Below are 17,276 nucleotides of genomic sequence, written 5' to 3'. Positions count from 1 at the left end.
TCTGGTGGCACATAAGAAAAGCTTTTTCACAAGGAAAATAAGTGTTTGCCCCTCGCTACCCAGGGAGGCTGTGAGGTCTCTGCTTTTGGAGGTTTTCAAGACCTGACTGGACAAATGCTAAGTAAACTGGCCTGAATTCAGTGTTGTCCCTGCCTTGAGCAGCTGTGTGGTTCTGTAATTCTAACCAGATGCTTAAATTTAAGTCTCAATCCATGAGCTGAATCCCTCCCTACTAGCTAACCAACAAATATTAGATGAGAGCCCACACTGAGAAATTCAGCAGAAGTTAATTAAAATGTGCCTTCCCACACTACTGAAAGTAAATAATTTAGGAAAAGAATTTAACTTGGACAGATAGAGTTTGGAAAGAAGCAAAGCTGAGCAACAAGAGAAGGACACTATTGGATTAAAACAACAGCTAAGACTACTTAAGCATTTTCATCTGTTACCCTGTTTTTCTTTTCTCAGTGAGTTATATTCCCAGAGTGGATTTAATTTCAGTATAACATTATCCTGAATGTCTGCTAGCGTGGATGAAAAAGGTGGAAAGGGCACAATTACAAAGTTATGAAACCATTGACATATATTGAATTGGTTATATGTAAGATGACGTAGAGTCTGACATCACTAGGACAATTTGTACAAGGAGGGCCACCTCCCTTTTTATAAACATGGCAAAGGCTACTTGTTGCACAGCGTGCTTGCCCTTTAAACTGTGTCTACATGCTGGATCTGACACGTACTACGGCTTGCCTGCTGCCCAGACAGTGTGTGCTGCGTACGTGTGTACACCTAGGAGGAGCTGCATGTTCCCAGGGATATTGTTGAACTGCTCTAGGTGTAGGTGATAAAATACATTTGCCCGAAATATATGTCTACCTGTTCATTATGCATTGTGAAAATCATACAAATAGATGCTTCTGCTACTATGTTCTGGTTAGTCTTTCAATAGTATCCAAGAAGTGACATATGTTGCCTATTCTGGTCTTTTTACATTTAAGTTTATCTTCCATGCCTGACCATGGGCTTAGTTTCCTATTTGACATGTCCCTGTTTCAATGCACTTAGTCCTAACTCTGCCTAGATGTAGATGGCTACCCTGCTAGAAGATTAAAGATCATGCCTGGCTTTATGTTAACTCATGGAGTGAGGATGATCGAGGTAAATGATTTTGGAGCACACACCTGAAATTTTGTCTCCATCTGAAGGCAGAACTGAAGATCAGCCAGCCTGCTCTATAGCACAATGTTTGCCACCAGCAGAATTTCCAGGCATTCATGGTCTGTGGCCAATTCAGTTACTCTCTAGAAGTTGCTGTGTGAAGGGAGGGTGAGGGTAGAGACAAACCCCTTTGTTCCCTTATGGTCTTGCCATGCTGTTCCCCACAAATGGGATAAATTCCAAACTTGGGGGTAATCTAAAAGGAAACTACCTCAGGAATCTAAGTTTCCTACAAAAAGGCTTCCATTTAGGAAAAAAATGTCAGATGTATTAGATTAAGTTGTTATGATTCATACTCTTTGTGAGATGGTCATATCGGAAAGCTGTTGTGGACTCAGGCAGCTGCAACAGTGTTCAGCCAAATCTGGATTACGGACGCTTAGAGCTGCTGTTGATGGCAAAGGTTCCTGAGGTTGTTCAGCTCGTCTATTGTCTGTTCTCATAGTCTTACCCTTGCCTGAGATATTAACATCAGTCTCCTGGTGGGGTGGCAGGAGGAAAGATGGAGAGAAAAGATATCATGCTGTTTACAAATTTTGCCTTTCCCCTGTCAATATGTGAAAACATTTATTGCCAAGGAGATGGTTGTCTGTTTGTGAGATTCCTCAACTAGTTTCATAATATAGTCATGATCACAGCGATCAATTAGTGTAGGTGCAGATTTCTGTTCTCTACATGCAGCATGGACATACTTCTAAACTTATCCATTTCTTCTTCAGAAGGACTTCAAATTACCAGTCTCCCAGCTGCAACAAAAGTATACGAGTGCTCTAGCTTCAGACAAGATTGCATACAAATATGTGTTATCTTTCATATTAAATTAATTCATTTTATTAAATCTCTGTTTTCTGATTAAGAGAGTAGACTGAGGGAGAACCAATGAAATTAAGTGAAAATTGCTATTCTTATCTGCCACTAACAACATGCAAAAGCCATACTGGGAGGGCAAAGAACAATGAAATTCTTGTGCTCATGGTACAACTTACTCTACAAAAATAAAAAGGATTAAGTACTGAAAAATGACCTCTCAGCCTTTAGCACTATAGTAGAATAGAGACCCTTGGAAATCTTTTCCTTGTAGAGACCTTTTCCTCAGTTGGATTTCCCACTGAATTTTCACTTATTTTCTTATTAAATTCTCAGTAGACTCACAGTCCCATTAAAAGTAATTTATTTCACATGTGTTATTCTCCATTTTGCTGAGAGAAAAACTCTAAGTCTTGACCCTGTCCTGAAATAAAAATATTATTTTTAAGGCAGTTAAAATCCTTTTCAAAATCAGGTGACTCCAAAGAAGAGGAGGAAAAAAAAACCCACCAAGCTACGGAAAAATGCATTTCTTCATCTCTGCTACATTTAGGATGTGGTTGTGCCCCAGGAGCCCAGAGGATTGCAGTGACGATGCCCCTGAGCTCAGGGGCCCAACTTTCCGTCTACATATAAACATTCCTCCCGCTCCAGCCGAAGCATGCCCTTCTGGCTTGCGTAAAAAAGTATTTTTAAGAACTCTCCTGAGTAAGATCATTTAAGTATGGTTTTGGCCAGAGCTATTTACAAGTTCGTGCTTTCACTGAAGTGAGTAATTGAATTACGTTGAGCCTCTGAAGTTTGCCTTTTATTTATATATTTTCCCCAATTGTGTGACTCGCTCTGCCATTGGCTGGGTCCCTGCAGCCTACCCGAGGGCGCTGCAATTACATAAGGCTCTGCTGGGAGCCTATATAAAGCCTTTTTGCACGCCAGCAAGAGACAGAATTTCATCAAGATCCAGGTCCCACTGCTTTAGTTCACACAAACAGGAGGAGATTTGCTTGAAGATACACGGAAACCTGAACCCAGGCTGGTTTGTTTGCTAGCCAGTACTTCACAGCTGTCAACCTGAGTTGCAAGTAGCAGCTACTGCAAGTAGCTTCTGTGCACTATGAAGAATTTTTCATTTCCTATGCAGGATAACACACATGAGACCGAGAGTTCTTCTCCTCACAGATTCCTGAGTTTGACAAATCAGTCAGATCCTGTTGGAAGACCAGAAAGAGATGAGCAATTAGCTCAAGTAGAGATTGCTGTACTGGGGGTCATATTTCTGACAGCGTCTGTGGGCAATTTTATTCTCATACTGGTGCTGTGGCGAAGAAGAAAGAAGCTCTCTAGGATGTATGTGTTCATGCTTCACCTCAGCATCGCTGATTTAGTGGTAGCCTTCTTCCAAGTGCTGCCTCAGCTCGTGTGGGATATTACGGATGTTTTCATAGGGCCAGATTTCCTGTGCAGAATTATCAAGTATCTACAATTGCTGGGCATGTTTGCCTCTACTTATATGATAGTGGTCATGACAGTGGACAGATATCAAGCAGTTTGCTACCCTATGGTCACTTTCCAAAAGAAGAGAGCTCTCTGGAACATCCCTATTTGTACCAGCTGGTCTATATCACTGATTCTTAGCCTACCGCAGGTATTTATCTTTTCTAAGACTGAAATATCTCCAGGTATCTTTGAATGTTGGGGCGAATTTATTCAGCCATGGGGCCCAAGGGCATATGTGACTTGGATTTTTGTAGTTATATTCTTCATTCCCTCAGCCATCCTTATCATGTGCCAGGTTAAGATTTGCAAAATAATAAAAAGAAATATATACGTGAAAAACCACGAATATGAGGTAACAAATCAGAAGCAAGTCCTGCCATCCCGAGCAAGCAGTGTGAACTGTATTTCAAAGGCTATGATCAAGACTGTAAAAATGACGGTGGTGACAGTTGTTGCATATGTCCTCTGTTGGTCACCTTTCTTCATTGCACAGCTGTGGTCCGTGTGGTTCCCCAGTGTCATGACCGAAGGTAAGATACTCTCCATCCTCATTCATAACCTCATTGCAGGCTAGCACGGTGCTGTGTTGCTTTATATTTGCAATTTGCTTTTGTGTAAAAGTTAGATATGATCATTTCAGTATGATTAAAAAGAAAATCCTGGATGGATTATCTGCTATATTTAATTAGGTACAGAGAACTTCATGTGTTCTGTGATCAGAACATCATATATATATATATATATATATGATTCTATTATTCTATGCATGTTTATGTTTTGGGTGATGGATGATTTAATGAACAGCACAGGGAAAAACATCATCTGCTCTGGCAAGGGTTGAGATTTTTAGAGGTTTTAGATATTAAAGCAGCAGTATTTGGGGTTCTTGAGGTGAAAAGGAGTAATTAACTATTCAAAGTAATAAAGTACAGATTTCTTATTTACTGGATAGAACAGTGATGTTATAAGACATCTTTTTGTTTTAATATTGAAGTCACGTTGATGAAATCTCTGTAGTACACTATGATGCAATTAAAAATTGTGAAACAGCTGTTTATAAAGCAAAAAAAGCAAGCCTGAGAAAGATATCAAAGAACATAATGTTGTAAACTAGATTAATCTTGTCAAATTGATACTGCTGCTTCTTTGTGAAAGGCAGACTCTATGTGACATTATTTAAGTTCACCTATTCTAACCTCAAAGATACAAACCAAAGGAGGAAGAAAAAAAATATAATAGCTCAGCCTGATGAAAAAAAAAATATTCTCATCTTTGTTTTAAGAATTCTTTCTGTCAGTGTGAATTTGGGTCTTTCTGTACATATATTTATATCAATATCTGTAGTTATCTGTATAGCAGGTTAGTACTTGCTTTTAAATTTGATGCAGCTACATCAAAAAAGGGCTATTTGGAACTATTTAACTCAATACAATACAGTGTGTTTCATGCCTTCTGAAACTGCAAATTGCATGGAGTAAATAGGAATTTCCTGCTCTTAGATTAATATATGAGCAGGTACAGAGAAAGCAGCAGACTGTGAAAATGTTACTTATTTTTATATGCACTTTATTTACTCTGTTACTCTTTTATCTATTTCATTCCAGGTTCAGCATTCACCATTATCATGCTCCTTGGCAATTTAAATAGTTGCACCAACCCATGGATTTACATGTATTTTTGTGGCCACATTCCATATTGCACAAAGAAGCAGCTGGAGAACACCTTGGCTCAAGAGGACTCAGTGATCACAGGGAGCATTCATCTCGTAGACAGAGACCCTGAGGAAAACAGCACTTCTGCATAAATGTTGAATGCTTTTTGTTGTTTTGTTAAATTTGCTATGTTCAGAAGACATATTGATATTTTACCACTGTTCGTTGTTTTGTGATAAGGAAGCTTTAGAAGTGTCTTTTATTGTATAAATATATTTCCCTGCAGTTCTGTAGCATGTATATGAACTTTCCGTGTTGTACAAGCCTGACTCAATACTTCCACCATCACTATGTTATCAGAATGAATTCCCATAAAGACCAACAAAGATACATAAAAGCATCTTAGATGTTTTGTGCCCTAACATACTTTCTCTTCTGTGATTCTGAATTTCTAAGTAGTGACATAATTGGAAAGGAATCTAACATAATTATACTTGAATATGTGTTCAAATTGAACCATGAATTGTTCATCATTCTGATGTGATTGAAGGACAGTCTGACAAATCTTGAGAAGGCAGCAGGAAATCAGAAAAAGCCCTTACCAGCTATTATTAATACCTATTTTAAACTGACTCATATACATTAATAAAATGCCTAGCAGCTTAATATCCTTTTTTCAAAAAATAATTCAGTGTCCTTGTGATGCTGGATACCTACTTTAGTTTCAATTGCCATTGCAGATGGCAGGAGGTCGGCAGCATACTAACAGTCCAGGTTTGTGGCATCACAACATGGGATTTGATCTTCCATGCATTCCCTGATGGGCAAGCAGTTAATCAAAACTCCCCAGACATACACACATATGTATTTTTTTTTTTAATTTATTTTAAAAATGTGTGCTAGGAATGTATACTTTTATTTGGTGTTGAGAGCTATGTTTTTATGGCATGCAATTTATTGACAGTGTGTGCTCAGAGCGCCTTCAGTTTCAAATTCGATTATTTGCCCTTCATGGTAAAAATAAACCTGCATGTCTTAATCTCAAAAAGCCATTTGCTTGCTAGTTTGTGGGTGTTTTAAGCAGGTAGCTATTTATTCCTCTTTCAGGGTTTGCAATCTAATCAGAGGAGTATAGAAGGAATATCGGCAAGGCTCTTTCAGGTGAGAATAAAGCTGCATTCAGAGAGATTCTTGGTGATATTTCCATATCATCTGTCTACACTGTATTAATACTATGTTTCATCATTGCTATTCACATTTTATTTTTATGAGTGCTAGCAATCTCAAATTTCAATGGAAAGCTATAAAATTGGGTATTTTAATCTTAGATTCAAATTAGCTCTCAGGTTCTCCCTTATGACTTAATTCAATCTTCAATTATTTTTTTGTTTGTTAGTTTTCTACTTCATTTGTTTGCAGTTAGTTACATAGTAAAATATACAATGTTGAAAGGAACTCTAAATAGAATTGCTTCAAGGAATTACCTGTGTCATTGTACTATGGGACTTCCATCAAAACACACTGAAAGCCTCAAAAGATAAACAATTGCAAGGAAAACAGGCATTCAGATTTTGTACAAATAGTAATGCAGACCCAGAACTGAAGACAGTCACAGTAGTGCCCAGAGACCACAGTGGAGCTGTGCCATTTTACACCACCTGATCTGGCCTCTGATATTTAAAAAGTGTAACTTCTATTACTTAGATTTCTGCATTCCTCATATATTTGTTTCTGGCTCTATAAATAATATGGTAGAGCTTGATTTCTCAGATAGCAGTAGCTCCATGTGTTCTATAAAAGTCTGAAAGCAACATTAACTGTCCATATTTCAGATATTTTGATAATGTAATGAATGAAATGCCAGAACTTCTTAAGCTCAATAATGAATTCTCATTGTCTGTGGTGTTCAAAACAATTATATTTTTGTCTCACAAGTGCTTTCTTTCTGATTTTTTAAATTTCTTTGCCTTGAGACCAGTCCTGATGATATGAATAAAAATAAAGGTTACTGTACCATGATGTCAAACTACCGGCTATGGACACTTTTAATTTCAGTCCCACAGGAGGTACTTGAACACAGGTATTCTTGCCTTTTTTTTTTCATTGACCCCTGACAAATGCACTCAGTGGGGAGTTTGGTGCTGCTCCACAATTTTCTGTCAAATCTTATTTTCAAATGATGGAAAATTCATTTTGATATCTTCCCCCCGCCACCCACCTCCCCTTCCTCAATGAAGTGTCCTTTCCAGGACTTTTCTTATTTCTTAAAGAAAAAGATGCTTAAAAATACAATGAAATTTTTCTCATTGTGAATTTGATAATCAGTTTTCTTGGGAGTTGTAGTTTTAACATCTTGCACCCCTGTTTTCCTCTGTATTTTTATTCTTCAGCTGGACTCTCTCTTGAGCTGGACTGTATGAGCTGGACTATATCTGTCAATTCACTATCACTTATATTTCCAATAGACATTACAGCGTCTCAGTAAGAGGAATGACTGTGAGACATCACTGTAGGCTGGCCAGGGTGTTTAATCCATATGGGAGAATCAGAAACTTGAATGTACAAGTCCCTGGAGGCACTGTGAAAGCATGTGCAAATGAAAAAATCCAATTATCAGATGAAAGCCTTCCTCATCAATGCCTAAATTCTTTTTTCTCACATAAATAATTTTTGAGCAGAAAAATACATACTGTACTAGTTCAGACTTTTGAAGTGAATGGGTGTGTTGTTGATGCTGGCACTGCAGTGCAGATAAGAAGAATCAAAAGCAATGTAATCTATCAATTCTGTATTGATTTATTACAGAAACAAACAAACAAACAAAACCTACAACAAAAGTACTAGAATGAAAGGAAAATCCCAACATGTGTTTTTAATTCTTTACAATATATGTTGATAATGCTGTTATTATACAGAACTGTTGCTGTATTTTCATAGCCAGTCCCACTTCAGACACTTGTAAATGGTGAATACTGAAGCCAGAGGTGTCGGGTGATACTGGCAGTCTGATGTGGAGGCCCAAGTTGAAAATGGCGGAGTTTATGATGCGAGGCAGACATGGCTGTGTTGTCCAGTTCCCAGACACTCAGCCAGGATAAAATTATCCTCAAGAGCCTGCGAATGTTAGCTATTCTTGGCTGAAGAGTTTCAGGAGCAGACAAAGGCAAAGAATAATGATACAGCTACTCAGTTCTTTCAGACAAATCTGGTTTAGGTTGGATTCCTCACAGATAAAGAAATAAAAAGGCAAGCCATTTTCTGTCTTCATAAGGTAGGGATTTGGCCCTGAATGCCTTGGATGTCTACAGGAAACACATGATTCATACATCCAGCTAAATATTCAGGATTGCAAATGAAAACAGCTCAAATGGGAACTGTATTACTTACAGTAAGGCAGTCACAAATAATTTATTTGCTACTCTATTAGCTGATCCATATAGATTTGGACTGAAAGAAAATCAGTGTTAGAAAATCAGAAATAAAACCTGATGTAAATATGCTACCACATCAAACCTCCAGCTGCCATCCCCAAACCCATCTCTTCAGTCCTACGTGTGCAACCCTAGGCCCCTCTGTGCTCTCATGGTCCCAGAGCCTCATGTTCCCATGAGGCTGTTCCCAAAATCTACCTGCCCCAATCTCTTGAAGAGGTACCCCAGGTTGTCTTGACTTTGCCTTTCTGAAACAAAAGGATAGAAGCTGTGTTTATTTTTCTTGGGCTAAATGGTGCTCCTGCTTTGCTGCTTGAGGACTTTCTGAGGGTCATCTCATTAAGAAGGCAAATTCTTGGCCTCTTTACAAGCCCCCCTGTAGAATCTCCATTACTTTGCACTTCACTTTTTCAGGAACAACAGAAAGAATAGGCTTTGAGTGAAACTATAATAAGTAGGTCATACCCACTCTTTCTTGCTTCCTTTTTTTGCCAACACAGCAGACCAAAGCATATGCTTTCCACCAGTAGGTCATAGCAACTAATTTAAGTAACCTATTGTCATTCAGCTCCATAATGAACTTCTGCGGTAAGGAAAATCTAACCAAAACCTCTTGAATTTCCATCCAAATATTGCATTAGAGATACAGTGCAAACTTATGAAAGTGCCATTGTATTCATCAAATGCTTTTTTATATCATGACTGGCACTCTGAAAGACCTTCAGAGTTGTGGATTTATGTTTCTTGCATCCATTTCTGCATACTTACCAAATATTGTTAAAATTGTTAATTGCGCAAATTTAAGCAACAAATGTTTTGAATTCTGAGTTGACAATAGAAGAATCAGTAGGACCTTGTGGAGGAAACATTCCAATAACCTCTGGGAAAAAATTTGAAAAATGCCAAAGAAAAACATTTCACCTCGAAGACCTATGGAAATTATGGCGGTGAAGTTGGATACAGGTAGAGACAGACATCACCTTACATCCCAGTAACCACTTTTCAAGAGAACTCATGTAGTAACAAATACTAAAATCTGAAAAAAGAAATACTTGATATTATTGTCATCATCATCATAATCGTTGCCACCATCATCATTATTTAAATGAAATCAGCATATAACCTACAGTAAGTTTTAAAACAAAACATAAGATTGGCACAATGCAACATAAGTAGACCAATTCTGAAGCTGAAATAATATTAAAGGCATGATTTCAATTAAAAATGCAACTTTTATCTCTGATGTTGGTTGCTATTTTGTTTAGCTAAAAATATATAGATATATTCTTTGGTTCTGTGCATTGAATTCCATGAAGCTACCGTAAGATGAATTTTGACACAAAACATTAAAAATTGGTTTCATGTTTCTACATCTAGTATTAAACCAAAATTGTAGCTTTAAGAAGCTGGTCTTGTATTTCTTACATTTTTTTTGAGTTCAGTTATTATCTATATCAGCACCTTTGAAGAGATACTAGGAATAAATTATGTGCTAGCTATCACAGTGTGCTGGAAATGTTTGCCCATGTCTCTAGAAGTATTAATAGATGTCTGGCCTCAATTGATTTAATACCGAGTGGCTCCAGCTTTTGACTTACTGATGGGAAAATTTGTACTTCATCATAGAGAACACAAGCCTTCTGACAAGCATAGTCATGATGTGAACACACTGCTTTATTGATACATTTAATACAAATTCCAGTCTGCTGACAATATGATTCATATTCTTGATCCTCCGTTGACAAGACTGATGCAATCTCAAGTTCTTAGATGGTTTGTGCTCAGCTGTAACTGCCTGTTCACAAAAAAAAAGTCAGCAAAACTTCAGGAAAGAAATCCTTATTTTCTTCTCAGCACCCGGCTATCTTGGAGTTTTATGCATTTGCTGTGAAGAAGAGATTAAAAATTCCGCTGTAGTATTTGGGCTTGATTTGTGTTTCTTTTTACGTAGAGGAGTAATCCTGGGTTGTATGATGCTGACGTGTAGACTGTAGTAAAGGAATGATATCATGGAAAATCAAACACTTTTTTCTTCAGAAGCAGCTGAATGTCAGTGTGCATGTGCTTAATACAGTGCTTCATGATGTCTGCCCATTGACATATGCACACAAACAGACAAAGTGTTTAGGAGTTATCTATCTCAGGTGATGTCCATATTGGAGGCACTGGCACTTAGCTAATTCTTTTACCTTTTTTTTTGTGATGAAACAGTGCATCGAATATCCAGCTGGGCATGAACACAATAAAACAAGTCACTAGTTGACATAACTGCTTATAGCACATACAGATGACTGTGCAAGCAAGACTTACCAGGATGCCACTGGCTATTTCAGGAGCCCAGAGGGCAGAGGTGCTCTGCCCAACACACCCCCCACTTCCACCCCTTCCTCGTTTCGTGGGGCTAAAAGGAGGAGGTGACACATGATTGCATCTCTGCAATGTAATATATAGACATATAAACATCTTTATCTTTTGACTCCTTTTCCCGACAAGGGCACCTTAGTCTGATGCTTTTGGTAGAAACTCTCTAATGGTTTTGCAAGAAAAGGGGGTTACCATATGCTAGAGGGTTTGTTCTGCTGAGAATGAGACAGTTAAGCTCATCTTGTAATTTAAGCAAGGACTGTCTCTAAGTCACGGAGTGTTGAATTTTGTTTTTAATTACCTGGTGACATTATAAAAAATACATTTTCAGTAACTGAAATGCAATAACTAGATGGCCTGAATACCTGACTTATGTATTAATTCAGTAGGTTCAGGTTTTTCTTTAATAAAGATTCTTTTCCATAAATCAAAGCAGATGAGAGGAATATCATAAATGTAAAATTAGGCTAATCCTATTGAATTTTAACCTGTATTGAGGCTGCAAGATAAAATTAATTCACTGATATAAGACAAAGAGTTAACTCAAGACTTTGATCAAAAGAAATATAGTATTTTATATGAATTATTTGTAAAATATCTCAAGGCACAAAAAGACTATCCTTAGGATACTATTGAATACTGTTGTATAAATGAATTTCTAAGGTAAATCATTGTTTATTTTGTAATAAAAACATCCATGTCAGAAATAAATGTGTTTATATGTTAAAATTTAATCTTGTGATTTGATATAAACTGCGTAAGTTGTAATACTCTGGTTTTTTCTATACTGCTCTCAAAAGCTGAAACATTCTCTCTGCTGTCAGGTTAAGAAATCAATCAATTACAAGTTTATATATGCATTGGTGTCCTGGAGGGAAATGTGGAGTTAATTCAGACAAAAGTCTCAGAACAAAACTGCATCCAAATTGCTCATCAACCTCCTACATCTTTAAGGGAAAGAAATTGTGCAAACAGTATTATTTTTCCTGGAAATGTCAATATTTCTGTTAATGCTGAACATTATGAAAATATGAGTATACTACGTAGCTAGAAAGTGTCACAATATAGTAGTATAAAAATATAATTTATTTACTTGCAAAGTTAATATTTTAGCACTGTATAATTTCACATTGCTATCAAATGATGGTTTACCTTGTAATAATGAGAATGGAAAAATAAGAATGGAAATACTTCTTCAAATCCTACCCTGAAAATTCTTTTACATTCTACTTCTTTAGATTCTACTCTTCACAGAATGCCCCTACATTCTAAAATTAATAAGTTAGTTTTATTAATTCAAGTTATTTCAAAATGTCTCACCCCTCCAGTGTAAAAGGTAATGCAGATGATTTAGATAAGTGCTCATTAGTGGCAAAAACTTTTACACTTCATTGTGCTCTCCCAAGAGTGCTGCACATTGAGAATCTGTGTGATCAACCAGAGATGAAAGAGCCTAATGTATCACACGTAATGAACAAGAACAATCAGAAATCTGGCTTGCTTGAAAAAACGAAAGCTTACCTGAACCACAACATGAAACTAAGAGGAATGGCTGACTCGCCAGAAGGCTGTGCTGCCATCCAGCGAGACCTGGACAGGCTGGAGAGCTGGGCGGGGAAAAATTTAATGAAATATAACAAGGGAAAGTGTAGAATCTTACATCTGGGTAGGAACAACCCCAGGTTCCAGTATAAGTTGGAGAACAATCTGCTGGAGAGCAGTGTAGGGGAAAGGGACCCGGGGGTCCTGGTGAATAGCAGGATGACCATGAGCCAGCACTGTGCCCTTGTGGCCAGGAAGGCCAATGGCATCCTGGGGTGTATTAGAAGGGGGGTGGTTAGTAGGTCGAGAGAGGTTCTCCTTCCCCTCTACTCTGCCCTGGTGAGACCACATCTGGAATACTGTGTCCAGTTCTGGCTCCCTCAGTTCCAGAAGGACAGGGAACTGCTGGAGAGAGTCCAGCACAGAGCCACAAAGGTGAATAAGGGAGTGGAGCATCTCCCTTATGAGGAAAGGCTGAGGGAGCTGTGTCTCTTTAGCTTGGAGAAGAGGACACTGAGGGGTGACCTCATTAATGTTTATAAATATGTAAAGGGTGAGTGTCATGAGGATGGAGCCAGGCTCTTCTTGGTGACAACCAACAGTAGAACAAGGGGCAATGGGTACAAACTGGAACACAGGAGATTCCACGTAAATATGAGAAGAAACTTCTTCACAGTGAGGGTGACAGAACACTGGAACAGGCTGCCCAGGGAGGTTGTGGAGTCTCCTTCTCTGGAGACATTCAAAACCCACCCGGATGCCTTCCTGCGTAACCTCATTTAGGTGTTCCTGCTCTGACAAGGCAATTGGACTAGATGATCTTTTGAGGTCCCTTCCAATCCCGAACATTCTGTGATTCTGTGAAGCAAAGTTTGAAATCAAGTGCATACAACCTTCAGACATACAAACAAACTCTGCATTTAAGTCAGAGGAGAAGGTACTTAAAAAGCTTCTTTATGTCCTAGGCTATTTAGGACTAGACCAGTTATTACAAAAATAAAAATACAGTGAAGTGCAGACCATTATTGCCCAGTCCTACAATATCCCTATCAACAACAAGTTTATCACATCTTTCTGGTTTAAGGTGTGGTTTGGCAAAAGGCTGCATTATGTAAAAACCTGTGGTTTCCTTTGTGGTCTCTGGAGAAAATGGGACTATTTCTCCCTGGGAAGGCTTTATAACAATATTGTCGAACACCTTAATGTGTCACATGCAGAACTATGTTTATGAGCCATGTCCATGCTATGCACTGTTATCCCAATGTTATGTGTGCTGCCAGTTGTTTGGTTGCTGTGTAATTGAGTGGCACATTTGCAGCCTGCCTCAATACCAAGCAAATACATTTAAGGAAGCATAGAGTACAGAAAACAGGCAGTTACTAACCGAGCTGCATGCAACACATATGCTATGAAACAGCAAATTGTAGCAGAGAGATGAAAATATGGGTTTGAAGGTCTGTGAACAATGTCAATTTGTATGACATAATTACAGAACCATTTGTGCTAATTTTTTCCTACCCCCCTGAAAACATCTTCAGACTACATAACAACCATTAAATTTTGCAGATGAACAGTTCAAATTTTAAGCTGCTTATATGACTTTTTTTTTTTTCTTTTTATTGCCTGTTGTTTGAAATTCATTACTGCTTAAACAATCTGGCACCTCTTTCTTCCCGAGCCTTGATTTTTTTTCCTGAAGTTTCAGAGTGTTCTGTTCCAAATTAAAGTTGCAATGACTGAATCACTCTCAAAGCCAGTGAGTATCTAATGGGTGACAACAACCTGCAACCCTTTTGAGTCTCCTGATCTTAGGTCTGGCTGAAGATATCAGGATTCAAGGTAATGTGAGGTCTGGAATAACCCTTGCAAATTGTCCTTGGGATCTGCTCCCATCCCTGGCACGCTCTTCATGATATCTGGGGAAAGGGGTGATATACATCTTATTCTTATGGAAGGAGAATGTGGCTATATAGGTGGATTTCTGGTTCTTATCAATTTGTTTGTCAGACAGGGAAAGAATGTTATATAAACCAGCTACTCTCTTCATTATCCTCTTATCACCTATGCTATGAAAAAGACCTTTAAAACAGTCTTTTAAAGATTATTATACTGGGTGCTATATAAACAGACAGATAAAAACTATTCCTTCCATAAAATATTCACTTATTTAAAACTAAACACAACATTATCAGGTGGCCAAAGATAGAAATTTTGAATTCTTTTTAGTGAGACAGTAATCTGAAATTGTGAATATTCTCCTAACATAATTCATTTTGTTTTCACTCTTTACATCAGCTGTGGAACATAGAGGCTTCCAGCCTGTCCCATCCTTCAGCAGTCTCAGCCCAGATGCCAAAATATGACTCTCAAAGAGCAACACTGCACTGAGAATTAACACTTGCAAGTAAAGGAGAGTGCCATCTCTTTCTGCCTTCATCAGCTACCTATGGTACAAATACTGTTGTGAAGGTTTGCTATATCTTCAAGGCACAATGCAGAGTGATACACAATGTGTATTTTTGATATTCATAGTTGTGTAGTTAAAGAAAGAGGCCAAGATATGTTCAGTCTTAGCGAAAAGCAGCCTTTGAAGTGTAAGCCTTTAAAAGAACAGCTTGTTTATTGAAGAACAAAGATAAATTACAAGTATAATTTTGCATAAGAATCAGTTACACTATATTCTTATTCTTAGAACTGCTTGTGTTTTTCTTCCTGATATATGAGAATAACAGGCCCGAAATGTGTAAGAGAAGAAATAAATGAGACGGGGGGAAGGGAGCGATAGCCTGAAAAGTTGGTTTGAGTAAAGATGGATATACAGTGATCAGGGAGAATAAACTGAAATGGTACTGAGATACCAGTGAATGCTCTTCCCCAGAAGTTCAACTGAGCTTAATAGTTTCAGGTACAAGCTTTCTTGTAAATCTTATTATTCTCATACATGCCTATTTAGAAAAGCATATTGGTGGGTTATTCTGAGAAATTTCTCATCCGACAACAACATTAATTCTTTTATAAATTGTTGTTAAATATGAACTATAGCAAGTTTTAGGTGTAAAACTTCTAAGGGTGTCTCAGTTCTATTTTAAATATCCTAACAAGCCAGCCTACATCAAAGTAACTGGGTGTTAAATGAAAGTGGCAATACATCATCCCTATTTTTATTAAACATACCAGGCTTATCTTATTGGATGTCAATTACACGAACAGGGGCTTCTCAAACTAATAAGAATCCAATTACACATTGAAGACTTGTCTCTGATCTTTGTTTGAAGAAAGCGAACTGTGAAAAGTAGTTTTATCCCTGAATTTGATCATAAATTGCTTCTGGTAGCAATGTGATAGATTGCTAGTGGTCTTCGTCTCAGTTCAACTGCTGAGGAGAGCTCCAAAGAGGTAGAAGATCCAGTGCTGGAAATCAGAAGCCAGCTCAGACACTGGGCACTGCGGAGACAGAGACACTGGGGCTTGACTGCAGACGGAGTCAGGAGGATGGGTCCAAACAAAACTGATAGCAGGACTGAATATTTGCTGTGGATTTGTGACGAAGCGTGTGATTACGTGAGGAAAATGGGCAGACTTGAGTAAGCATTTGTGGGGCCAGAGCAGCTGTCTTCCATCCTCCATACTGTGTTGGTCCTCACATTTGAGATAGGAATTGCATTTAACTTCCCTTTAACATTGCCAGAAAAAAGGTATATAAAGTATTTCATTTTTTTTAGTTTGTAGCTATCATAATGAAGGAATTTATGGGAGTTCATGGGAATCCTTCATTTGACATTCTAGGAGAAGATGAGCAAGAGCTTTGTTTGTTGTTTTTGTTTGAGAGAATCAGATAAATTGGAGAATTTGGTTCAAGTTTGGTGAAAGGTTTCAGACAAAAAAGCATAAGAAAAAAATGCAAAATTTCAAAATAATCAGGTTTTCATTTAAAGATTGGCTGGTTATAAAAAATAAATAGGGATTCATCTGCAAAATGAAACAAGACGATTTTTTTTCAATTTTCTGTTTCAATAAATTAGTAGAATCTCTCAATTTTGAATTTATCTCAATTTAATATTGTTGTCAATGTCCTAGCTTAAAAATTATCTATTATTTAAACAGCAGTGACTCTGGGAGAACAACTGGCCAATGTGCTACCAAATACAAAAGGACTAGGTATGCCACAGCTTTCATAAGAATGCTCGGAGGTCATTGGTCTGAGTAGTCACCACTCAGCCCTCATACCATCTCTTGAAATGACCACAGAGATGAGTGGGGACTCAGAAAACATAGATACTGTTATAGCCCCTCTATAACTATATGTCTATGTCAGTTTTGTGTCTTCTTTATGCTGTTATAGCCAACTAAGCTTCTGGAGGATATTTCTGCTAGATATACCGTTCTTCTGAATAGCTATTAAAACCTTTATTATGTGAAAAAGAATTATGCACTAAAACTTCTTGAACTCAGATGCAAATGAACAGGAAGGTAATAACCAGACAACATGACTGTTGAATCATAAATCACTCATGGAGTAATAATATGAAAAACCTCCATGTATAAATAATGCCTTTATGTTTTGAATTTTTTCATACCAAGTAGCACACTAGTAATATGAACCTAGGGTTCCAGCAATTTTGGGCACACATGTACTTCACAGTATAGTAAAGAAAATGACCTGATATTCTTTGTACAGGAAATGCATTCTACAGGAGATGTCATAGTTCATTGAAAAGTTGCTTCCCTGGGAGGTAAGTCCTACATTGTTACATTTCACCAT

The 17,276-nt window shown here is 37.7% G+C and overlaps 1 protein-coding gene across 1 annotated transcript; it reads left to right on the top strand.

Moving 5' to 3' along the window:
• The first annotated feature begins 3,022 nt into the window (after positions 1 to 3,022).
• LOC309443560 (arg8-vasotocin receptor-like) lies at positions 3,023 to 7,197 on the top strand. Its single transcript, XM_082060604.1, has 2 exons — positions 3,023 to 4,055; positions 5,130 to 7,197. Exons 1-2 carry the CDS (start codon positions 3,143 to 3,145, stop codon positions 5,327 to 5,329), a joined length of 1,113 nt encoding a protein of 370 aa, XP_081916730.1. The 5' UTR covers positions 3,023 to 3,142; the 3' UTR covers positions 5,330 to 7,197.
• Positions 7,198 to 17,276: the final 10,079 nt, after the last annotated feature.

This window comes from Streptopelia decaocto (genome assembly GCF_964273445.1).
Source record: "Streptopelia decaocto genome assembly, chromosome: 1".
NCBI lineage: Eukaryota > Metazoa > Chordata > Aves > Columbiformes > Columbidae > Streptopelia > Streptopelia decaocto.
Note: the sequence above shows the minus strand (reverse complement) of the source record. Positions and strands in the feature narration are given on the sequence as shown.